This window comes from Tetrao urogallus (assembly GCF_951394365.1).
Source record: "Tetrao urogallus genome assembly, chromosome: 12".
Classification (NCBI taxonomy): Eukaryota; Metazoa; Chordata; class Aves; order Galliformes; family Phasianidae; genus Tetrao; species Tetrao urogallus.
Window position 1 is genome coordinate 10,166,468 of NC_136825.1, and position 27,298 is coordinate 10,193,765.

Below are 27,298 nucleotides of genomic sequence, written 5' to 3' on the forward strand. Positions count from 1 at the left end.
TCATATGCCATGAGAGACTTTAAGTTACAAAACTGTAACTGAGTTGAAGTGTATCTTACAAAATATAATAATTCCAAATTGTCTCTTTTTCCTTTTAACAACTCAGATATTAAATTACATTTACCTTTAAATAAATTACATTCATTCATTAAATGAAATTACCCTAAATCTGCAAAGATTCCAGTTCACAATCTTGCATACTCTTGACAAGGGTTTTCAGAATGCTTCATAGTATTGGCTGCCCTCACTTTTGGGTTCCTGACTCAAAACACACATCAGGCTCTATTGCTTTGAAAATTACGAAGAGTGAGCCTTTCACAGAAAAAAAAAAAAAAAAAAGGTTCTTTCAGGGTATTTTCGTGGGTACCTAAAATAGAGAGCCATTTGTTTAAGTCTTGGCTTTCAAGAAATCCCAAAAAAGTGTGCTGTGGGATGCAAAAACGTTGCCAAAGAACATGCGCTAAAAAAGACAACAGACATCTTTGATGTTTTGTACTATCAAAGCCTCATAAAATACGAAAACATTAAAAAAAAAAAGAAAAAAAGAAAAAAAGCAGCTAGTCATTCTTTTGCCCATTGACAGCTCTCTGTTCTGTGAGTGGTCCACCAGTGAAACTGCTTCAAGCTGCCATTCTGTATTTGGGAACCGGTGATTTCCTGTCTTGCATGCTCGAACGTTAACGTTCTTTGGTGTAAACACCGCTGTTACAGTTAGCACGAGAGTGTGCGAGTAACAGTGCTTATGATCTGAGAAACAAACCTCAGCTGCATGGCTTTTTGGCGCTGAATCAGCTTCACCTCTTTTTCCTTTCCCCAAGCCAAAAACACCTGGAAGGAGGTGAGCATTTATCTACGGCGTTTTTAAGCAGCTGGTTTGTAGAAAGCACAATAACGCCGTAATTGGGGCAGGGTGGTCATCGCAACCACGCTTTTTTAAGCTGGCTCAGCCAGCTTCCACTCCCGCCTCATGCCGGAGGGATCGATTTCGCCAGGCTCAGGCAGGGGAAGCCGCGGTCCCGCCTCCGAGACGAGGTGAGGCCAGGCCGGGTCAGGCCCCGCGGCGCGGGGAGGCGGCGGGCGGGCAGGTGAGGGGGCCGAGGGCCCGCGCCAGAACCGCACCAGGAGCGGAGCGGCCCCGGGGGGCGGGAGGAGAGGCGGGAGGCCGGGCCCGGGCCGCCCGCCGTTCCCTTTCCCCGCCGCTCCGGAGGCCGGGCCGGGCCCGGCGGGCAGCGACGCGCGGCGCCGCCTTTCTGCTCGCCGCGGCCTGCGCCGCCGCCCCGCCTCGTCCCGTTCCCCACCGCCCCCCGGTACCTGCCGGCGTTCCCGGGGCCGCGGGGCGGCGGCTTGTGGCGGCGGCGGCGCTGGCGGCGCGGATGTGCCGGGCCCCACCGCGAGGAGGGGAAGGGGCGGGGGTGGGGGCGGACGCGGGGCCGCCGCTCGCCCCTGCCGGGCGGAGCGGAGGGGCTGCGGGCCGCGCCTCCCCGAATGCTTTCGGGCTCCGAGGAAGGAACGCGACGGGGTTCCGTGGGAGCAGATACTGGCGGCAGCGCCCAGCTACAAACCCGCCCCAAAACAAGTGCTCCGACTTAATAAGTGCAACCCGTGCTTCCTTATTGCAGCGCCTTTAAAGCTTTTTGTCATAACAGAAAGTTTCCCTCTAAAATCTTATCCAAATGCTGACTCCCGCATCCAATTACACAAAGCAGATTTTCCCCAAAGACACACAAATACTGTGATATGGGCTGAAGCGGAATTTACTTCTTCAGCACAACGTCCAGGTACTTTTCCATCACCATTTTGCAGTCCAGCAATACTTGCTTTTTGGTTCCACAATTAGTTCAACACCAGTGTTTGAAGCGGGCCGAAATTCAGGGAAAAGCAAACTGTAAGCACCCTGGTGATTCAGAGCTGTCGAACCAACATCTTAGAACATGCAAAGTCAGGAAGATTTTAAGGATCTATCTTAGCACACTTCCTATGTATTATAATTAGTTTTTAAAAGAAATGGAATGTCTGTTTTCTCTTAATTATTCTGATTAAAATCCCCAATTAGTTAAAAATTTCTACTACAAGTCAGTTTAGAACTGATTAGATGTACATTGAAACTGAAGAATTATGGGCATTAGTTTTACCATATTACAATAGCATCAGAACTACAGCCTCATCACGCAGGTCAGGTGATTGCTAAAATTAACATACTGTATATGAATCAAACGATTATGTGTATTTTTGTAAAGAGCAGCATATTGCATTACCTTTTCACTATAAGTTACCTTCCAAAGCTATGGGACATTGCCATGTTGTTGTGATTCCTTTCCCAGTGGACTGGCAGGGCTTCTAACTCATTTTCTCCCGATTCCCAGCAGTGCTGCAGTCGCTAGGTTCCAGCACAGCTCTGTCCAAGCAAGCTGTGTGCCCTGATCCATCTCTGTGAGCAGCTGCCCTGGGCTGGCACAAGTAGAGGGAAGGTGTGGGAGTATGTATGCACATCAGAGAAGGGTACCAGCATTATCACAAGACCAGGATATTTGCGGGGCAGAATATGTTCTGCTGACTCTGTTCTGTTTTATTAAGCTGAAGGGAATATGGTATTTCAGCCCAGTGAATGGGTAGTACCTAGATACCATGACTTTTTTCCTCCAGGTTTTACATTAAGGAAAACGTGAAATAACTGTACAACACAGCATTCTGTAGTGTAGCGTCTAAACTTGTTTGCAGTTCCAGATTTTTGGGTTTTTCTGTTTTGTTTTTTTTTTTCTTTGTTTGTTTGTTTTTAAATCGTAACTGGTGCAGGGCCATAAGAATAGCAAAAAAAGAAGTAAAATACCCTGCTTATGTCAGTGTAAGCCATGACAACACCAGTAGTGGGGACTCCAGTGAGACTTTCTCTCCTTGGCCAGCAGCAGCAGACTTGGTTTGTTTATTTGTTTTTTGGAGATGGGAGGAAAATCTGCAAGGCCAAGAAATACACTGTGTAATTAAAATTAACTTGCAAAGCTTAGCTTACATGATGGATAAGCACAAGTCCATCACGTGCCTGAAAAAAACACAGTATAAGGCTTTCACTCCATTTAAACTGGGGACAAGATTCCCACTAGCCGCATTGTGAAATGTGATTGCACAGTTCTGTCCTTCAGTGTCGCTCCATAACTGCATGCAGGCTCCCTCACACTGGGACTTGTTTCAGTAGTCTCATGTTTCATCACCACTGTTACCTTCACAAAACTTGTTAACAGTATTAACTCTACCATCAGTACTATTAACTCTTTCAACATATTAACTCTACTATCTTGACTCAATAGTGTGAAATGGTAATAAAAGTATTTCAAATACTTTGTGATTAAACCCATTCCCAACTCTCTAAACATTGGTGCAGTGATCATTTTTCAATACAACAGTACTTCATGCAGATCTAATAAAAGTGACTAAAGTGTTTAACAAAAAAAGTTTATTACCAAAATACAATATTAAAGTCAATACGTGACAAACTCCTGTAAAGCAAAATAAATTATTCTAACATTGTACAGTATTTCAGAAGGTAGTTAAAGTAGTACTACAGACTTTGCTTCATAGTTCCAAACAGTCATCTATCAGGAACACAATCCTAGAGAGAGCTTAAGGCATGCAGCTTAATGTGCTGGATAATTTCATAAAACAGAAGTCATCCTATTTAATAAGATACAGCATCAGCATTAACTGCAGTCTTTACATGTCAGTTTTGTAATTTTTTTTTTATACTTTGGCTATAAAAGCAGTGCCATAGTGTTATGATACCTTTTCTTAAAAAAATACATGTACCCATGTCCATGAATATCAAATGCAAATGTAAATTTCTATTAAATATATCTTAACAAATGTTAATTTGAGCACCAACTGTACATTTAAAAAAATGATTAAATAAGTGCTTCTGAAAGAGGAAAATACAATAACTCTGACTGAATCCCATTTCTCCAGGCCAAGCATAAATCTGAAAGATGAAATATGCACCTATTTATCATTATAGCCTAGTATGAATGAAGTTTTCTCATTAGTAGAAGTACAGGCATTTAAAATCAAAGCTGTAAGTCACAGACCTCATTAAAACAAACAGGAAGAGAAAAGCTGATCAGCTTATAGTGCTGTGACAAAAGATCCAAAAAATATTTTAAAAGCTTAAAGAAAGGGGAAGACTGCAGTGTTAGTGACTTTGAAATGTGCTTGAAAAACCCTCATATAACATGCAGCCAAGCCAACCATACGCTTTCTAAAGCAGATAACCTGAGAAATACTTTGCTTTCAGAAACTAAGCCTATAATTACTTCACATGCAGAACTTCTGATAAAGGCCATAGGAATTGTGAGAGGGTAACTAACAGCAAGCAACAGGAGAGTTAAAAATGCTTTTGTGTTTCCAGGAAAGAATAATTTGTTGGCAACTGGTAGATCGATAGCAGTTTTTAGAGGCAACTAGCTTGACACTATTGCGCAGCAACCCATGGTTTAGCAGAAAAAAAAGCAACAAGATTGCAAAGAGCAATTGTAAATAGATATGTTTTGGTTCCTACTCCCATTACAAGGAGTCTTGGTGATTATACTTACTGCTGCAAGTGTGGCCTGAACATAGACCTAAACTGTTAACTTTGAAGTTACTTGCTTCTCTTCTTAGTCTGTGAATACAAGTTTTTCACCTTTTCTCTCTCACTAGCAGAGCAACCTCATATAACCACCCCTTTATGCAAAAATAAGAATGTGGCAAACTATGGTTTCTGTGCACACTGACTGGTAGACTTTAACTATCTCTAATTCATTCTGACATGATGTGAATAAATCGTGTTTTTCAATGTAAAATCCTCTTGTAGAAATCTGAAATATAACTTTTAACATAAAATAGTACTTGCTTCACATTTGTATTTAAAGTATCTCAAATGCCTTATAAAAATGCTTTGATGTTATATCATGACCAATTTTAAAGTAAAATATATACTTTCCAGTAATTTATAAACAAAGTAATATATATTTAATCCAAAGAACAAGCTAAGGAAATCACTTACAAACAAAACCCACAAAATGTAGCTGGAATCTTCGTGCCTTTTGCCCTAGCATTTAGATTTCATGCTGTATTGTAAAGTTGCAACCAAACTTCTTTTTTTCTTCTCCTCTTTGCCACTTTCAGTCAGCAGTGCACAGCAGACTGTATGCTATGTACATACATATGTACAAACGGCACCTTCTTGGATTTACTGTTGTAGCTTATTTTCTGCTAGCAGAAATGCATAAATGGGAAATAAAACGCTATTTTTCTAAGAGCAGGTCATTTTAAAGTAACAAGCTAATAAAAAAATCAGGCAACTGCATTCCCATGTCAGGAACTAGGCATGCTTCTGTGCTACTGCCATTCTTTAAAAGCAGAAATAAATAGCCACACAAAAGTTTAAATCATGTTATGAAAGGGCTTATTCAGAAGTGCTACTATTTCATTCAGTTGAAATGCATATCCCAAACAATTTAGATAGCCAACTTTATACATAACCTCAAAAAGTTGCCTGGCAATCAGCCTGATCCCAACTGACATATAGATTAACATCATCTACTGCAGACTGCTGTTAGCAGGGGAAAAAAAGGGAGAGACTTCCATGTGTTCCTTAGAAAACAAAGTAATCCTGAATTCTCTTTATAAATTCATATTTATGAACTAGCAAAATTTGTTCTACAACTGACTGTTTTTTATTATTTTGCTTAAAATAGTTTGCCAGGTTTTATTTTTTGAAATATAACTTTCTGTAGGAAGATTATCTTTCTATGAACTATTTCTATAGTGACAACTCCGCCACACAAATGGGAAATTTAGACAGCCAGTGGGATTTTGAAAGAACTCCAAAGCATGTAGGCATCACTCAAAATCCCAGCTCACGCTCATCTACATCCTTGGGATCTACATAGGTTTAAAAATCTCTTCGTAGCAATTATTGTTAACACCTTGATCTCATTAGAAAACAGTGCTCATGTACTGCAAAGTAATCACTGCAAGTTACAAGTGATATATGAGATGCTCAGTGTTGCTTTTTGTTTGTTTCTACATTGTTTTTTTTTTTTTAAATAGTTCTGCTGAATGTGTTAATAAAGCCCTTAACATACAGCAGGTCATTATTATAAAGAATCTTTCACACACAATCAATTAAAAAGATATATTCTATTAGGATCCCACTGAAGAAACAGTTACTAGCAAAATGCTTCTAGGCTACTCAGCTCCTGGTGCTCTAAATCAACAGATAGGATACCACTCTTTTTTGAAACACAGCTTGGAGTTTGTAAAGCCTTAAAAATAGATTGGGAAGATGAAATGCCTAGGCGTATGTGCAAGCACACACATGTCCTCACCCACCTCCCCTCTCTACCTTCCGGAATCCAGGCTGAGTTAGATGAGATCATATTGTGAATTTGTATCTGGTGTGATGCCAGTTTCAAAAAAGAGAGTAAAAAAAGTTATTTGCCTAAATATTTGGAAAACACCAAAGTTTTTCAGATGATATAAAGCTTTCATACCTTTGGGTTTTAACACACTGTACTAATGCATTATTACTGACTAGTACCTGCCAACGAAAGGAAAAAAAGCAACAATCCTGCATTCTTGGCACCATGTAGAGAAATACCAGGTTAATGTGGATTATTCTCTTCCCTGCTCTCAGTATTTATCTCTAAAGTGATTCATCAATCCCTGGTCAAAATTTTATATTCTTAGTGGAACAAGGACTTAAGATGGGAAATCATCAAGTTTTGCTTGCAATTCTTCTCTTTAGTTTCTCAGGCAAAATTAGCAAAGAAAGTAAATATTCACTCTAGGAAACCCTATCCTCCACTTACTGCTTTACCTAGATTGTGTTCTGATTTGTGCTGTGGTCCTTATTTAGGATAATATTTATTATTTCACCCTCATGTTCTTTCATGTGACCCAGCAGATTTTCTTTGTTGGTAGACTCAAAACCACAAATGCAGCAGCAGAAGAGAAGAACACAGTATTCTGTGCCAAGATGGGGTAGAGTGGAGTTCTTTTCTAAACTGCATGAGGTATTCATCAAATTAGGCTTTTCATTTTCATCAGAACCTGAAATTTCATTATTAGTCTGGTTAATAGACTCTGTAAAAGACACCAGGCTGTCTGAACTTCCTAGAATAGATACTGTACTTTCTTCTGTGCCTTCTAATAAGGTTTTGTCAGGAAGCTGTCCTTGAAACCTGAAAAAATAATAGAAACCAAAACAACTATCAAAGTGTACAGCAGTTGCTTTTTGATGGGAATTTTACTTTGGATCAGAATTGGATCATTTGAGAGGTCTGGATAATAGATTTGAAAGCAGACTTGACATACCTGCTGCTTTGTGAAATTGCATCATTAATAGCCTTGTTGACTTGTTCGTAGTTATAATTTTGGTCACTTGCATGTTTCCACATATGGGACTTCAGGGAAGGAGGATGGCTACACACATATCCACAGAGAGAACACCTAAGGAAAAGAAGGAGAAGAGATGCATTTAAAAGTTAAGCTTTACTATAATAGTAATTCATTTTTTTTTCTCCCAAAAGGGTGAGGAAGCAGCAAGATACACATCAATTCTCATAACTAGGTGAAATAAGTTTGCAAAATTTCATTTTACAATGTGATTTATAGAGTCTGAGAATTTAAGGTGGGCTTTTTAGACTTCTTAAACAATTTAACTGAAATCTTAGCTATTTGGCCTGTTGAATCTATTTGAATACTGCAAAAATGAAATAGTTCTAATGATTGCAGAAACATGGAGTATGTCTGTATGGCAGCTGGCAGGCAGATAGTGAGCTTTCTCTGCCATTGTTTTGAACCAAGCAGAAACTGTAATAATTAGCATTGCTAATTTAAACAGAATTGATGAAACCTTTCTTGGTGCAGCATGTATTAGTTTATTTGAGGATCACAGAATTGCAGAAGTTGGAAGGCACCTCTTGAGAATATCCAGCTCCATCCAGCTGTTCAAGCAGGATAAGCTAGAGCAGGTTCCCAGGGCAGCATCCAGTCAGGTTCTGGGATCTATTTGCAGGCTGAAACTCATACACATGACATTTTGTCCATAAAGTGGTCCATCAGGTCGGGGTACCACAGATTTTCTATCTCCCTATAAAACAATGTCCTATAAGGTATGCTGTCTTGTTCTTCAACTCAGTTTGACTTTTATACATAAAATTTAGAAAAAATAACATCCTAAGAAATCCTAGTTATTAAACTGTATTTATCTTTTGAGGAACACCAGTTTGAGAAATACTTTTCAAATTTCAGCTGTATTTTTTTGGTCCTCTTAAATTTAATTTACACTTTTAGGATGCAAGGACTTTATGTATACAATTCCAATTACTTAGTATAGGAGCAAGATTTCAGCATACACTTCAGTAAATTAAACAGAACTACGAATGCTTAATGCAGGTAATAATTCTGTACGTCTTTATTTTTCCGAATAACCCAATCTCTCTTTCTAAAAGCAGCTGCAAATTCAGACTATTAATGGCAATCAGATAAATATATAACAGGATTCAGGACGGAACAAAAAATGTTTCCTCCTCCTGTGCAGAACAGCTGAAAAACCTTGAAAAGTAAATAATATTTGTGTAGCGATATGTATTGCATACTTACACAAAAAACCTAATAAATCCCACAGGACTTTTTCCATACGTGAACATACAACAGAGGAAGCATTTTTTGCAAGTGTTTCTGAGATGATAAACTGGTTCTTTCAGTGTGAAGGAGAGGGATGATACTAGAGGACATCACTCCATTGCTGCCTTTATGTAGGAAGAGAATTCTGTCCTGCTGTGGAACAACAGGCATGTCCTTCTAGCCCAGCTTGTCTCTATTACTTGATTTAGAACACACATACCGTTTTTACCTTTTCCTTCTAATTTGAAGCCTTGTTAATAAAACAGATGCTTTCAAAAACAGACAACTTCACCCTCAGATCTAAAATTTTAGTATTTCTGATAACCCTTTTTCAAAACAACTCCACCATTAAAAGTAAGATAAAAGGAAGACCTCACTGTTCACTTATGGATAACATTAGGCCAAAATGAGATTTTGCAAAACACAAACTTAAAAAAATAACGTTGAATCAATTCTATATGCATATGTATTCTGCTGGTGTTTTATTACATTATGTTATGTAATTTTTTCTGCACAACTTGTACAACTGGGTTTCATAGGTTGATACATGGTGAATGAAGCAACAGTTCAGTGTTTTTAACCCCTTTTAATTAGTCTTTTTTTAAAAGTGCATTAATTTAAATAGCTAATTTACTACCAGACTTACCTTGCTGAGAGCATGAGCTAAATACTGTCGACTGCTTTAGCATACATTATCAAAGGCAGAAACTCAACAACTTTTAGTCTGATGCTCTACACTTGAGGATCATTATCTAGAATATGACGTATATTAAATGAAATGATATTATGGCTAACACAATAACCACTCGTATTACTTTTATTTAGGGCAGTGTGATTCAAATCTGGACTCTTACCATGGTTGTGCCTAGAGTAGGATATTAAACAAAGCCAGAAAACATTCATGGGCACTGGAATGTAACAATTTATAGTTGTTAGAAGTGGTTTTGGCACATGCATTCTCCCAGACAATTCTGAGTGTGCTTTCATAGGTAACGCAGTCAAGAAGCCTCTTGCAATAAGCAGTTTATGTGCAACTATGCCATTTTGGAAGGAAAGAGGGATGTCCCCCACCAAATCTCTTTCCTTCCTTCTTTAAAAAAAAAAATATGTCACTGGAACAAGGAACGCATCTAGGAGGGAAACGAATATGATCTGAACTCTGCCTTGTATCTTAATTACAAAATCACTATCACAGTTTTGTGCTAAATCCAAACTGTTACATACTTGTACTGTTCCATTAGCTGCACTGCCTGATGCTCCTGGGGGTGACGCCTCATATGGCATTTCAAGCTATTCATATTTGTGGTGGCGAAGTCGCATACTCGACATCTAAAGAGACAACAACAATCTGACAATTAACTGCTAGCACTATTCCAGCAACAAAATCTATGAGAAAGCAAAGGTAACTGGAAAGACTGCAATTAAAGGCTAACAACATTTACAGAAGTCTAAGTGATGACATATAACTTTTAATTTTTGGACCATGAGAACCTCTTGCAATCCCAAAAAGTCTCCAACTTAGAGCTAGAATCACTATGCATACAGATCATGTTCTGTCCTCACGTCCACCCTGTGGGCCTTTTCTGAAGTTGACAAGCATTATGATCTGTAATGGATGCTCTTGAAGCAAACATGATGTAGGTTGCTTGGCTATGTTATGCAAAAGCAGAATGTGACCATAAAAACTATAGGGAGACAGTGCACTCAGAAGTAAGGATTGTCCCTTAAGAACATGTGTTCTACTTTGTGCAATAACAGACACTTCTCACGACATTATTAAAGCTAAACTCCTACAAGTAATAAAACATCTAAGTTTCAGAGCGTTATAACTAAGTAAAAGTCGTGGACTAGATCAACGCATTTAGAAAAAAGTGCCCTAAGACAAAGTGTGTCTCATCACACTCAGATTTTATTTTTTGACTGTTGTCATGGGATCTTTTCACAAAAATAATACATAAAACAGTTCTGATCTGGATCAGGATCCCTGCATTTGGATCCCAGAGTCCTTCACAAAGTACTTAGCTATTCATAAATGTCAATATATTGCTACATAGGCTTCCTATATATAACATTAAAATAGATCTAATGGAAGTCATCAGGATTAGCTAAAATTCTGCATATTTATCAGGATTTCAGTTGTTTCTATTTTCAAATGGTAAAATGTCCAGTCATTACTAAATTTGGTTTACAGGGTGAAAAAGATTGAGACTGCAGGACATTTAGCTTGAAATTACTCACTTTATTATCGAAAGGATTTAATTTTGCAGTATTAAAATCCAGGAGGTATCACATCTCCAAAACGCATCATTAGAGGCTATATAGATAGTTTAATTTCCAGCAATTTTTGTTAAATAAGTAATAAAGTATTTGTGTGAGCATAAAAATAGCTGCAATGTAGTTAGATTGCTATCTGGCGTTATGAAAGGCTTAAGGAATACATGTTTTAAAATGAGAAATATCATGAGTACTGCATCTTTACAGTTTTTAGGCTGTGGCTTCAGTATCCCACCAGGTCTGCAAATGCATCTAAAGGGCTTGTGCAAAAATAATAAGAAAAGCAAGCTGTATCAGTAGGCTTAAATGTACTATACAGCAGTCTATGTCACCAATGGAAAGATTTCAGTGGTTCCTTGATCAAACAGGCTAGCTCAGTCTAACTCAGAAGTTAGTAAGACACTACAGATCTGTTGTTCCAACCCCACCAAGTAACCAATAATGCAATAAGGAAGATTCTGAGAAAAAGAAAAATCTGTTTGTATTCCACAGTTGTTATCTGAGCAAATATCTTGCAATTTTTGGCCAGTGATATTGGAGATCATTATAACGCACAAATCAAAATAAAATGTCCTCTGTTTTATAATTTAGCCAAAAAAGAGAGGCCCTGTCTGAGCTCAGTGTTTTCAGGTGTTAAGATGAGTTTCCAGAATTTGTGCTAAAAAGCTAAGAATTGTATTAACTCACATCTATTTTCTAGCCACTAGAGAGGGACAGAGATCCACAGCAAATAAGCAGATTTAAATTGAAGGAATTTATGCAGTATACTTTATTTTTTCTGCTGAGGAACTGAACTATAGAGTATTACAGCCAATTTTGGATATCAAGATTTCTACATATATGTATGTAACATCCTTTACAGAAAAGCTGTATCTGATTCTAAATGCATTAATACTGCTTGAAACCTGTTAAAAAGGTAAGGGGGCTGAGAACAGGACAACAGGCAGAACTCTTCCAAACTGAATAAGCCAATACATTATGAACACACCTTGACTCCTACCTCCTTCAAAAAGAAATGTGTATCTTGCTGTTTGCCTTAATGGCAATGGAGAACATTTTTCAAGAAGGCAAATCCAAAATAAAGTGTTAAAGGTGTTTGTTAAATATATATTATTACTAGTGGCCAAAGTTCAATATTATAAAGTATTTGCTTCCCTTTGCACATCTAGATGCTTCAAACTGAAAACAAGCTATTCACATAATGTCCTGGAAATTACAGCAAATCTGAATTACCTTAGTTACCTAGTTTCAGTCAAACAGTAAGCGTGGCTCCGTCAAAGCTGCAGGAAAATTTCTGCATCGACTTTGTTTAACAAAATCTTTGAAATTCTATAAGCAGTACAGTAATCTATTTAGTTAAAATAAGCAGTCTACGAGCCTAGTATTATTTAGCAATAACTGAGACTCTTACCTGTATGGCTTATCAGAGTTATGAATTCGTCTGTGATTTCGTACGCCAACGTAAGTTGTGCTGGTGTAGTCACATACATCACATCTATACATTTTCTGAACTGAAGACTTACTTCCTACATAAAAAAAAATATATATAAAATTTTAAAGATTTGCATCCAGCATTATACGAAGTTCTCAGATGATAATTTTAGCACAGCTGAAAATTATGAAACGTGAATTAACTTTAAAGGTAATACTTCACTGGAGCAAACTGGCAATGGATGTAGAGAAAATAAAGGTGTATTTTGTTGACCGTGCTGTTCAGCATTTGCCCTACCATCTACTGGAATTATTAAAGTTTAAGGAAGGCACATTCTTCCTCTGTATGAACACTTCTGTTCTTCCTCCACTGGGCTGAAAATCCTGGGTTACAGCAAAAGTTGAAAAAATGTGAGAGAATGACTCAAATGAAGAAAAAAAGATTGGCGATGATAAAGGATAGGTTTCTAACTGGCAAATACAGGCAAGACAAGGAAAAGGTCTCGTGAAGCACTCAGACTCTTTTTATCATCCACTTTTAGAAGGATCTGAGATGACTTAAAAAAAAAAAAGATATTGACCAGATGTATTAAAAAATAATTTGGAACTTCTCCAAATTACTGAAAAGCAATTGCAATAAAATTTTTTCTTCCACAATGAAAGAGACTCTTGAAAAATTAATGGTTGCAGAGACAAAGGCTAATGACTAATTTAAGACAGGAAAATGCGTGCCCACAAGTGCACAGTTTGAATATTTCTGGGACATGACTTTGTAGACTTTACCAGTCCTATTCCTGCTCCCTCGCTGAATAATGTAACTTATCTCAGCTGAAATATTAACATTTAGGAGGAGGGATGGTATTTTTATATGGGTCTTCTTCCCACTCCAGCCAATCGTGCAGCCTTCCCACACTCTTCAAATGAGAAAATAGCAGAAATACAAAGGAACAACAGATTGGAGCTGTTTAAATCAGCACTACTGTCAAAATAAGTATCAAATTACCATCTAAGGGCTTCCTTTCTGCATCTAACCTGTTCAGTAACCTAAGTTTTAGAGTTCTGCTTTTCCAGTTGCAAGTAAGTTGTTCAAGTTCAATTCATCTCTATACAAATTCCTATTAGCTGAGTGAACAGTTAAGCCATTAATATCAGTTATGTACAGAAGCTTTGAAGGAATTGATACAGATTCCTGGAGAATTTCTCTGATGAGTACTTTAAAGTACATCCCAGGACCAAAATAAATATACGTTCATTGTGTAATGCATGGGAGACAAAGTAAAGCTCATATCTTGGAAGAACTTCCATAACTCTTCATGCTCCTATGAAAAACAGCTCCAGCACAAACCATCACTTTGTATTGTGAAGAGCTACTAAAAAATTAGCATTTTTGGTTCAACATTTGAAATCATTATGTAGGGAATGTAGACTAGAGAGTTATTCTGAAGAATTCCATAGTATGTCATGTAAAATAAAACAGCAATCAGAATGCACAAATAGTTTGAAACAAAATTTAATAATCCTGCACGTACAAAGATAAATAAAAATACTTTTTACTTCAAATTTAACATGTCAAATTGCTCACTCACCTGGCATTTAAAAAAAACAAAACAATATGGAAGTAATACTTAGCGTGCACTCTTTGCAATTCAACATTAATGTTCTTAAAGCAAAACATAGATATACATCTCATACAGCTTTAAAAAAATCACTGCTGTTTAAAAAATATTTAATGCAAATTATCAAAACACTCTTAATTTTACCCCTGGAGACTGCAGTTACTCTTTCATTTATGCAGAGCTCTGATGAACACAAAGACACTGGACTGCAGATCTACTGTAGAGCAGGAGTTTTATGAAGGTTGGGCTACTGCATGCTCCACTTGAATGGATTTTCCATCTTTAATGCTGAATCTTTAGAAAAACAGCTTCTAAATGTACTTTCTGTTATGAATTTTGTATTTTATTGGTTATAAGCTTAAAGCAAATAGTATCTAATGAGATTTTTAAAGTGTTATGCAAACATATTATCTAGTGCATAGTTATAAGGGGCTAACCACACAGTAGCACATACTTAGGAGCAATTATTTACATCAATCAGTACTTTAGTTTTATCCCTCCAACAAAATGCCCATAAATTATAATACACCATATAATCTCTAGCTGAAACGAAGCAGCAGTGCTGTCCCCTGCCTCCTCTGATGGCTTATTTCTTGAGGTTGTAGGGGCTTTTTTGCTTTCTGGGTTGAGGAAATCAGGTCTCTTGAAAGTGAGCATGGAAACCACAGGTCTTTATTGTTGCTACAGTAACAGGTGTTCCTGTAATTCTGCTTATTACCCTATTCCTTCATTATTAGACATTTACAATCCAATCATATCCAGTGTCACCATGCTCCCTTTTAATTTATTGTACAACCATGATGAATAAAGAGATTTTTAGGACTAGCTATTTCATAAACAAGAAATGAAACTGTCCCAGCTCAGGCATCTTTCACATAAACAGCTGCTATGCTATAAACTTCTTTGTTTTGTGTTGCTTTATAGTGATGACATCTGTTTGACAAGAGACTGCTGCACTGCAATGGTGTTGCAATTTGATTATAAATCGGTTCTGAAATAATTTAGGCATTCCAAAGTATGAGTTAATACAACTTTAAAAGGAGAACTGTTTTCATTCAAATCACATTACTAAATTTCAAGTGGGGTAAACAATCAATTAAAGTGCTTGGATGTAGCACGTTTATAAGACAGTAATGAACAAAAATAAGTATTTTAAAAATCTCTAACGCAATTAAAAGCAGGACATTTTCATGAACAGAGGCTCCTCTTTCATGGAAGTTAAGTTACAAAGTCAGGATATAAAATCTAACAACAACACCTTTATAAAATGTACTATCTTCAAAAGCAGCTAGCCATCTTCATTTTCTAACTTGTACACTGAAAGCCAGAAAAAAGACGCAGCGTGAGCTAACAGAATGCAAGTCAAGAGTTACGGATCTCACTTTATTCTGATGCGTACCATATTGTTTTGGACAAATTGTTAGTTGTTCAAGCCATCCAACTTGACTCATGCTGGCTAGTACCTTTTTTTTCAAGTGTCTGTGCTAATGTCAGCAAGGTGAGAATAGAATCCAGAGTTTCTGACTGCAATCTATGTACTATTGCAGTATGCATTTTGCTCTCTGAATAGAGACTATAGGTGGGACAGACAAGAGCTATGTACACAAAATATGAAATATTTTGGCTCACAGTTGTTGAGAGGTGATATAATTACTGGTGTTTTCCCACAGTGCTCTAAAATTGCCAAGCACTAAAAATTACAGTGTTGCCTAAAGAAGTGTTGTAAATATTTTCAGGAATTCAACTCATCAGAGGAGAGAATTCACTGAAAATATAATATTAAATATTGGTCCTCCTAGATACTCAAATGATTTTAAAATCACAGGATACTCAATGATTTTAAAACATCTTCCCTAGACTTCAAATATTGGCTGTTTTTCCCCTCTCTCACTATCTTTACACATCAAGTTTTCTTGGATTTTCTTCAGAAAAAAAACATGATTAAATTACATAGTTAATCAAACATCCAGAAAATGCCCTATTGTTACCCTGGTAACGACTACAGATAATTTTTCAAATGCCTTACATCCACTTCTCTGGAGCTAAAATAAACTTTGGACATTTCATAATTTAAAGAGAAATTTCTAATCACAGAGTGGACAGCGTTGTATATATATGCTGATATCAAACTATGTTATCACACAGTGAGTTTAAAAAAAGGCTGCTCTGTTTACTTCAGGCTATCTGACAAATACTGTAGCTGTTCAAGAAAGAAAAAAAATTTTTTTTTTCTTAAAATAGAGTAATATTCCATACCAGTTATCTGTTAAGTATTTTAATTGTTTCTGCAAAAAGAAGAAATATGGGATCTAATCACACATGCAAAAAATCCACCTATTAACAAATGTCTGTAGGAGATCTCAAAATGGAAAATTTTTGGTAAGTTTGCACATCTAGATGCATTTAGGTTAGGAATAGACATGAAAACATTTTGTCCCAAAAGGGATCTTAAAAACAGTAAGTCTACAAGAACAGCAAACAATTTTCCAGACAACTTTTTATAATTTCAAGTGACAATATAAGCAGTACCTTCTCTCTCATCTACTTCACTGGAAACTATTAGTTTGTTAGACGTGGATGTTGAATAGATATCTGGAAGACCATGTTGCTCTCTCTCATGACTTCGCAGTTGGCTCTGAAAACACAATTTCCCATGTTTAAATATACACTACAAACATTCACCGGTTACTTCAGACACTGCAGTGATTTGCACATTGTTACTCAAGATTTAATGACAACTGTTATAATAATATGTACGTTAATGTATACGCAGATTGTCCCTCAGTTAGTTTTACTAGAAATAAGACCAACACACATCAATCAATAACGTAAAGGATTGGTGACAGTAACTGAGATGACTATGTGATTCGTGTTACTTTTTTATAAAATCTGTTCACTAGAAAAATATCAATATTCATTTCATACGCAGATATACCACAACGTGTTGACTTTTTTTCTTTCAAGCTTTTTCTTTTCCCTTCTGTCCTTCTTCCTCCATTCTCATATAGAAGTGTCAAACAGTTATTCCTCCAGAATTATTATACTCCAAAAGCAATATGAGATTAGAGGCTAGAGGATGGCTATTATGAAAATAGGCTCAATTTTCTTATTGCCTATTGACTTAAGAATATGTTACTGTTTCTACTTGCCTGGGGAGAAGGAGGAGCAGACTTTTTCTACCATATCTCTACTTTTTTTTTTTTCAAATTAGGACTAGACAACAGGAAATAGGGGAAAATTTGCACTACCATTGCCTACAATAGTTTCAGTTTTAAGATTATATTCTGTTGCCATTGATTCTATGTTCCTAATTACTGAACTGACTGTATAGGAACACACGCACCAGCACTAATGCTTAACACTGACATAATACAGTACTCTGTTCTGGCATGTGGTATTTCAGATCTCAGTTCTACAGAACATCAAGCCCCAAACAACAACATAGGAAGAAAGAAAATAATTTGTTTCACAGTTTCTCTCATTATCACCAGTTACTGTTACTTTTGCTCACACTTCCAACTTGTCTGAATTTTTGAGCATTCTTTTAAAGTTTCAGCTATTAAGTTCTCTGAAGCTTCCACTTCTTTAGCTGGTACAGGTTAGCAGAACAACAGAATATTAAGATGTCTATTAGATGGTTCTCATGAAAATAACTTACATGAAGATAGTTTATTTCAGTGGGTGAGGCAAAGTAATTATAGCTGAATGGTGTATCTGGAAAGTACTGCTGGCAATAATCTCCAATTGTAATGAAAATGAAGCCAGGATGTCAGAATGAACGTAGATATAAAGCAGGATCAACAGTTATAAAAAAGCAGAACAGGTTATTTAGCTATTATAGACAAACTCAGGAAATAACTTTACCTTATAATGAAAAGATTCTTCACATTGCTTGCACTGATACATTCTTGTTTTGCAGTGGTTGATCATGTGGCTCTCTAAATCCTTACTATTGTCAGCAATGTGTTCACAGATAGGACACTGATAGGGCTGCCTCTGACGATGGACTCTCAAATGTTGTTTTATGTAGCCCTTATTACCACTGCTGTAGTGGCAGAGGCGACAGCGGTAGGGTCGGTCTACATTAGGTATATATTCTACTAGGTTACTTCCTGGAATATTTGCATCGTTTGCATTTTGGCATTGTGCGTTGTCTTGTAATTCTTTCAAAATGTCATCATCAGAAGCATTTTGATCTGTCCTCTCCTTCAGTTTTTCAATGACAGTGAGTAGAGACATACTGATGCCCATTTTAATTGGTGCTTCTGATAACTCTGGCCTTTCTTTCTGTATCTCAACTATTGCACATTCACTTTGGTTTAAGCCAGAAAACTCCTCTGATGGATTCTTAAGTGAGGATACCACTCTAGAACGAGCCATGCCTGGACCACCAGCCTCTCCCTGCCCTATATCTGCATCCACAGAGTCTTCCCCAGTCAAAGTCCTCAAGCTAGACTTTGTTAGCTCTGCAGCTCTGATAGGCATCGTAACAAGAGCTTCTGCAGCTAGTGAGTGTAGTCGTAAGGACTCTGAATTTGTCCTTCTTCGTACAGGAGGTGCATTTTCATCAGTTGTTACATTTTTTATAGAGCTTAATTCATTGTCTTTTTTTTCAGTATTATTCCATCCTATTATTACTTCTTGGATTTCACCTGAATGATAAACTCCATTGGGCTCTTCAGAGGTAACATGGGATTCCTCCGAGATTAATTTTTTTTCTGTTTCAATGTCAGTGTTCATCAAGTAAGACTTTTGTAAGACACTTTCTTCAGCACCTGGCAAACGCTCGACTATTACATTAACGTGACCCTCTTTATTTGGGCTACAATTAATGATTTTCTGTGCTGATGAAAGTAGGCTATCAGTTATCAAATTATCCTGTTCTGTATCTGAAACAGTCTCCTCTGTAGTAGGAGAATGCACTACAGACTGATTCATCATCTCATCCTCTTTTACATTTGTTCCTACTGGTGATTTGCACGACAGTCGCTCAGAATTGCAAATCTGAAGCTGAAGAGTAGGTTCACTATGGATATCTAGTTCATTGTTTTCCAAAGAAAGAACAACTGTATCCATGCTATGAGGTGTATGAGTTACAGCTGTCTCTGACAAGTTGGCAGTTTCATTTTCTTCCTCAAAGATAGGATAGGAACAATTAACTTCACCTGCATGTTTCCAAGCGTGTGTTTTCAACATTCGTTGCTGACCACAGGTGTACCGACAAATCAAACATCGGTACATGCCGTACTGCTCATAAGTATACCATTTCCTCCTACCCATTTCAGATATGTGACTAGACTGAGTGGTATCTTTACATTCTGTATTTCCAGCCCCTGATTTGGCATTTCCTTCCACTGTCCCTTGCAAAAACGAACTTGACGCATTTACACACCGCTGCACGTTTGTCTGGATGCTATTTTTACCTTCATTCTCATGGTGATTTTGGAAGTGAGATTCAAGTTCTTCTTGGTTTTTAGAAGTAAAATGGCATTCTGAGCACATCAGTATCACTTCGTTTTTCTGCCCATGTTGTTTTATATGTTCTTGCAGCGTTAAGAGAGAAGGTGATAGAAATTTACATAGACTGCACTGGTAGCACGTCACCTTCTTTTTGCTTTGTGGAAGACATTCAGTCACAAAATAGTCAGCTTTTAACTCTTCAGTCTTTTTAGTAGCAATAACAGATAGCTCAATTGCTTTAGCTGGGATTTCACAAAGATCTGTATCAAAGGACTGTGCAGAAGCGTCAGAATGGGAACGTTTTTTCCCTATTAAAAGGCATCTTTGTGATTTCTCACTTTCGACTATTTTGCTTAGCTTTTGGATAACATGGATTAATGGATCAGTTTTACATTTTCTCTGATCTTCACTGTTTTGCAATGTTGGGCCAATGACTGTTTCAGAAATCAGTACAGCCTCCTGTTCTCCAATATTTGGCATCAATACTGCAACGCTACTTCCTTCTTCCATAATACCTGGGAGAAAAATATTAAATATTAAAAATTATACACAATAATAAAAATACAATCCAGTACTATTTAAATTTCTTTACTAAATGTAGAAGATAGAACCCACTAACTTTATAAAAACTTCTAGAAAGGTGATAAAAATAGCCAAATATTTTGAGAACATTAAGTAGCTAATATAGATGTTATTCAAAACAGTTGCACAGAGTATTTCCAAAACAGCCTCTGTGTTTCTTCAAGTTGTGTAACAGCAAGATAAATATTTTTCCAGCATAAACTCATTATCATTGTTAGAGTTATTGTATTTTTTTTACACTGGATACTAAAATAGACTAATCAACAGGAAGTGGTAGATTTGTATTTTTAAGCTATATAATATGATATGGAAATGTATTCCTAATATTCTCATCTGATACACTTATGTCTCCTGAATAGGTAAATGAGTAATTCTGGTATTTCTATTATGGTTAATTCTGGTATTACATTAGTCATTTCACCTTGACTATATTAAAGGCCATTCAACTTCAAATTATACTTACTATAAATGTTATTTTCTAGAAAAGCAATTGTGGCTTTTCCTACAATTCTTTAATTGTAGGGAAAATCAGTTTGTACTAAAGTTAGGATTTTCTTTTTCTGTTTTGAGGGAAAGCTAAAGGCAGTAGCTATTTCCACTTACACTTCCTTCAAACATATCTATGAACTACAGGCAGTTAATGTGGTAGTGATGGAGGTTAAGTTAGAAGCCAATATGTAAAAAATTACATGAAAAGATACTTTGTGATGTGGTCAAAACTGCAGGGTAGGGATGGCTCTGCTGGACAGAAAGTCCAGTGGAATTTACTTCTGAAAAAATGTCTGAAAATAATTGATACCACTTCTGCTATACATACAAATATTTAATACACAATTTATACTTTATATACTATGTATAAAATATAAGAGCATAAAGAATGCCAGTTGATTCTTTTACCAGCTATCCTTGAAACTTTATCCCCTGTTCTTTCCTGATGATTTTTTTTTCTATTTTTATGAGAAAGACACACAGGCCAAATCAGAACTTCTTCAACTGGCCTAAAGACCTATTAAATCCTCTCTTTTCTACTTCTTGATCTAGTATTTAGCTGGAATTTAAAATTGATAAGTGATTTCTAGAGAACATTGTTTACTCTGGCAAATAAATGGGAATAAAAGCCTTCCTTTGCCCATATGCAGCGTAAAGAGTCTGCCCCAGAGACGTGCCAGAGGCAGCTGCAGCAGGGATCTGTTACCAAAGGCAGCACTGTGTGTGTCAGAAAGCTGTTTTTACTAGTGTAAATAATGCATTTGTATTTTCACATTACAGGAGATGCAACAATGTTGTGGAAACTTTGGTTATAATGCTGGAAGGCTTTATGAGATTGCTCGGTGCAAACAGAAGATTTGCAGACTTATTTGCCGAGGCAACACTGTGGGTATGAATGAAACATCTTTCTGTTACTGTATAAGAAAAAGAATTCACATTCAAAGGAACTTAAATAAAAACTGCAATAAATTCCTTTATTGTACAGGAAAGCAGCACAAGTGTTTTGATTTTAAAATAAATCTAACCTTACTATTCAACACAAGAACATGCAATTTCTGTTTTAATCTAATACAACAAAAAAAGGATTTTCTTGTATTCAAGTCGAGTTACCTTGAGACATGCCTTTCTCATTATGATCAGATTTTTATTTAAAAAACAGTATTAGAGAAGATATGGACTACGGTTATGTGATACTTTTGTTCCTCATCTTTTGGACAGTGAGCATAATATTCCGCTTCCCCTAATACTTCTGTCTGCAGACACAGAACTTTTGAATCCATCAAGAAATTAACTGTATGTAACAACCTGTAATTATTCCCACAATAGGAGTTAAGTACTTCCACTAATAAAAAGCAGGTTGCTACCGTATTTCTGTACTTAAATAGAATCTGCATTTACGAATTTATTTAAAGTGAAGATAAATCTTCCAAGAAACTAATTCAGAATAACTCAAATTTATTATTCATGGGGCTTTGGAAGAGCTGTTGGGTGCTGACTTTACGCACAGATAATATGTGCAGGATTAACACCTATGGATGCTTTCTACTGAAATTTAATAAGATAAGTAAAATTACTAAAATTACTAAATAACATTAGTAATGAAATTACTAAAATTGTACCAACAAACTGTAAATAAGCAGAGTGCTGCTTACATTTCCAGTCTTATAAATTTGTCAGCCTTAAGGCCACTATCATTTTTTTCAAAAGCATCCATGATATTGGTCTACAAAAAAATTCTGTGCAGAACTAACTCAGAAGTTATTTTTATTTGCCACTCAACTTACTGTTTGGACTCGAGTCCTCTATGATTGAAAAGTTCAATAACTGTTGGGAAACTCAGACTCACCCTGCAGACTCACACTGTTCGTGTTTGGAACATTCCCTCGAAGTAATAATTCTGAACAAGCAAATATTGGCCCTACTTGTTTCACCTGAAAACAGAATAGAAATTAAGAGGCAAGACTGCTGAAAGATCGCAGAAGTCACATGTTGCCACACAATACTGCTAAAACCAGAAAACAGCGAATGCCTCCAGATGTTTGAACTTTGGATGTTTGTATATTATCAGCTTGTATATTATCAGCTGTGTATGGCATATATGGATACTGATGAAGTTAAGTAGTTCTTCGTTTAGGGTATGCATATGGCACTCTGCTGCTATGTTACACAGAGGGACAGCAGGAGAGCACAGGGATGGCTGATCCCAGCACGCATCAGCCCACCTGTGGGCCCGGCCGCCTCTCGCCGAGGCTGCACCCGCGGGGCAGGGAAACTGCTGCCAGCGGAGCTGCGCTGGGCCGGACTCCCTAGGGCAGCGCGGGGGCTGCGGCTCAAGGCCGGCCGGCTGCAGATTTCCCCCGTCCCTTTGCAGGATGTCCCTTCCCGCCCCACGCCGCCCTCTGCCCCGTGGCTGCCCACGGCGCCGCCGCCAATCCCCGCGCGCTCCCCGCTTTATAGCGCGCAGGTGCCGACGGCGCAGCCCTAAGGCGGCGGGCGAGAGGCGGCCGGACTGTGCCGAGCCGGCAGGGGAGGCTCGTCGGGAGCTGCCGCCTCCCGCGCTCCGCACATGGGCTCCGCTCCCGAGCACCGCCCCGGGGCCTGCCTGGCGCGACCGCTTTTCGCGCCCTACCTGCCCCCCCCGCCGGCCTCCGCCGGGCCGCTCCCCGCTCGCGGCTGCGGCACCGAGGGGCGGCTTGGGGTTAATTTTTATTTGAAACAGAGAAAAAAAAAATTCCTCACCCCCTTGGACACCGCTTCAAGATGGCGACGATGGAGACCGTATCACGTGACCGGCGGGCGCGGATCAGGTGATCGGGGGTTTTGGGGGGGGGGGGGGGGGGTACTGCCGCCGTGCCGCCGCCTCTCTGCCGTTGCCATGGGGACGGGCCTCGTCGGGTGGCGCCGGGCCCCGGAGTCCAGGGCGGGTGTCCGCCATCGGCGCGATGGCAATATCTCGTTATTTACGGCAGTACAGCGTGGCTGATCGCCGCAGAAGCCACTACATAAAAGTCTACAGATTTTTTTTTGTGTCTAAAATGATAAATAAATGCAAGTGATATCACGCATAACCTAATGGAATGGAGGAGGGGGTGTTTCAATTTAAGTCAGCAGGAATATGAGTTAAAAACATACACTGCGTGTCAGGGTCAGCCTGGCAAGCTGTGCACCAGAGATGTTACACGCTGTGATTCTGAAGTGTTTCATATGAAGAATGAGTTTCAGCAGTGGCTCAGGGCTAAGTGATGACAAGTGAAATCTAACATTTGTTTCCAGAAAGGGACTTGATGTGTGTTGATGTGGACGCAGTTCAGCTTTGGTGGGATCTTGTAAAATTAGAGGAATTTCTTTGCAAGTTTACTTCCTTCCACATACTGGAGTTTTGTTAATGATGGCTGTTTTGTAGGGGTAGGAGATGTATTTGTAGTATTGGCAAATTGGGTCTTGTTCAAGAGTTTGCCCTGATTTCAGTGAGTATTAATTCCCTATTTTGTTACTATGTTTTGATTCATATGACAACTATCAAAGCTCTGTTTAATTGCATGAAGCTTTAGAACACCTCAAAGCCTATCCCGTAGTCTCTGACTTTAACCCAGTCCCAATCCGGTAGTACGGATCTCATCACAGAGACGCAAAGGAATCTAGTCTCCTTCTGCCCAACCAGTGTCCAGCTGAAATAATGGCTCTTTGGACATCTTTTGCTTATGTAGTCTTTTTTTTTTTTTTTTTTCTCCAATAAATGTAGTGAATGATTTGGAGTTTAAACACCTGCTTAAAAGCTTACAGCACAAAGACAGTTGGGCTAAGGGAACCACATAGAAATTGGTGTTGAGTGCAGGCCCAGCTGGGCTCTAGGCTGTGGAGTCCTAAATGTGGAATCTAAAGATAATTAATTTTAGGGGGGGGGGAAAAACAACAACAACAACAAAAACAGCTTATGAGGGAAGGATTAGAGCTGGTACTGACTTTTCAGTAGAGGAGCCCTTATGAGGAGTTCAGAAGATGGATTTGTCTGCTCATCTTTGAGTATGTGAAATAGTCCAGCTGATAAAAAAGACTGGACCACGGCTGGTAGAACAGAAGAAGATTAATTCTAACTTGTCTACTACTTAACTACTTTGTGCTTAGGGTTAGGGCTTTTGTTTCACTATTTTGTAATAGCTTAAATATTTTGATAATATCTCCTTCTAAAGAAATTGCTGTGGGGGAAATGCAGGAGTACAAATTCAGTCTTATTAACAGCTATCAACTTCTATATATCTTTAACAAGTTGAAGCTGCATAGTTTTCACAGTGTAAAATATAAAAGTAAGAGTAATAATAATAGCAGCTCGTTGTGGTATGTTTCTGCTGTATTAATTGAAGCCCTTTGTAGAAATGTGATTGTCATTTGTGGACACTGTTTCTTTAAAGACTTAGTTCTCATAAACATGGTCATTTCTAGTAGTTTAATTAAGCAGTTATCTGGACTGAATCACTGTTGTAGATATAGAACTCTCACCCTCCTTTATCCAATTGAAACATGCTAGGAAGTGATGCCTGGACTAAAAATAGTGGGTTGATAGTGAGCAACAGTCTCCGTGTACTTAGTTATTGTTGTATTTAATTAAAACTAGACACAGTTAAAGATTTCATTCTCCTTGTAAATATGACTGTACCACAAAAACAGATTTAAGTTTTGCACTTCTATACTAATTTGAAAAGCTTCTTAATTCACAAAGTACTTTTCACATTTTTCATTTTCATTGCTTTCAAGTTGAAGGAAGAATGAAACCAAATGAAATTTGGCTAAGGCAGATATCCCTGAGTAGTAGAGATGAGACAGTTGTATTGAACTTAATATATTCAGAATGTTGATATTTTTGTAAAAAGTTTATATAAAATTGCTTCGTAATTACTGTAAATATGTGCAGAATGTCAGTGGTATGAGTTTTATGGTAAGCATTATAGGCTTAATTTAAAAGACTAATGCATAGTCTAGAAACACAAAGCAAATTTAGAGCTACATCAGCAAAGATGTTAACTTGAAATAAATACATGCAAAATATACATGTTTCCTTGCATAAACATTTTAAATAACATATAGTGACTTGCCTATAAGGTGTCTGTTTATTTTGTGGCCTCAGTCTCACACTCTTCAGACATCAAGATTAATTATTAGGCTTATTTTCATTAATGAGTTGTACAGCCATGAGTAATACAGTTGTCAATAGAAAATTCAATTTAGCCTTTCAGTTTTCTGCACTTTGGTGCCTGGCTATTCCAAAATCATTCCAAAAGCTTTATAATTCTCACATTATTGTAATGTTATACACATATACGGGAGGTCTCTGAGACACCTGAGTGAAGATTAAATAAAGTTCTTTGTGGCTTGATGTACAACGAAAGTGAATTTTGTATGGATTACTGGATCTTGCATGATTCCTGGATTACAGAGGCCTTGGCTTGTGGACCTCCTACTGGGACGTTAGGTAGTGCTGTCTGACCACTGTGAGTGGCAGGTGAAGAAATGTGTTTTTCTTTTGTATTTGAAGACAGCCTCTGTATTTGTATATGAAGACAGCCTTTATATATCATGAGGTAGATCCACAATAAAAAAAGTGAAATTTGCAGAACCGCAAAACGCAGTGCATGAAGTACTTTTAAGAAAGATAAAGTTTTAAGAGTTTCTTGGTTAGAAAGTGGCAGGAGAATTTACATATATTTACATAGATGCATTTGTATTGGCTGCTTTGATTTATCAGGCTGGCAGTTTGGGTGTCCTTCCTATGAAATCTACGCCTTTTCAAACTTGCTGTGTAACGTATAATAATATGGAGAATAAGAGAAGAATAGTAAGAAAACTATATAGGAAAAAAATGATACCGTGTTAGTGGTTTATGAAATAGGACTGTATTGTGCTCTGACACATTACTGCAGATAGGAATTCAGAATTATTAGAAGAACCAAAAATTGTATGGGGAAGAATGAAGACTGCATTGCATCATTTAGGCAATGACTAGAACCTGATAGACACAGGAAGATAATAAGTGGCATAAAGAAAATAAATTGCACTTTAAATTTGCTTCTCATACCAGTGTACTAATTAGATAATCAGTGAAGTTGAATGGTTGCAATGGGGAAAGGAATTTTTAGATTTCTTATATATATGTAACTAAGATCTGGAACTCATTGCTTTAAGACATTGTAGGAAAGAAAAGCTTTGTCAGATTTTGAAATCTAGTTGAACTTCATATATATATATAGTGAGAACATGTAGAGGTATTTTGGATACAGTTGGAGATGTCTTAATGACATGAAATGTCAGTATTTTCAGTATTGAGGTAAACATTGATAGGAGTTATGAAGAGCCTTTCCCCATGGAAGGGGTATTATAGAATTTCATGCTATGACTTTTAGATTGCAATGATCTCTTAGGTTATTTGCTTACCTGATATCAGAACCAGAATCTCATTGATCCTTCTGTATTGTTTGCTGTATTTTTCTTTATAGCCTCAGAGGTTTTTGTGCTTTTGCACTGCGGCATTAAAACTGAGCAGTGCTTATATGAGCTAGATAGTTTATTTAGCTTTAAGCAGCCTTTTCTTAATACAGAAGTCTCCTAATTCTGTAGGAATGATATTTCAGCTGCAACAATGACATCTAGGGGCTGATTTATATTAATTTAATTTATATGTGTATCTTCTTTTTTGAAATTATTACTAACATGTTTATTAAATCTAAATTATTAGTACTTGCTAAAAAATTGTAAATCTAATACATTTTGTATATTCAGAGAGTAGCCATGATATT

General features: G+C 37.5%; 1 protein-coding gene across 1 annotated transcript; it reads right to left on the reverse strand.

Annotated features, from left to right (window-relative positions):
• Positions 1-6,847: 6,847 nt before the first annotated feature.
• ZNF507 (zinc finger protein 507) lies at positions 6,848-19,949 on the reverse strand (the record flags this gene model as incomplete). The annotated part of the gene is made up of 6 exons (XM_079541309.1): positions 6,848-7,211; positions 7,345-7,479; positions 9,883-9,987; positions 12,344-12,458; positions 16,509-16,614; positions 17,844-19,949. The coding sequence occupies 6 exons, from the start codon at positions 19,947-19,949 to the stop codon at positions 6,848-6,850; spliced, it is 2,931 nt and encodes a 976-aa protein (XP_079397435.1).
• Between the last annotated feature and the right edge of the window lie 7,349 nt (positions 19,950-27,298).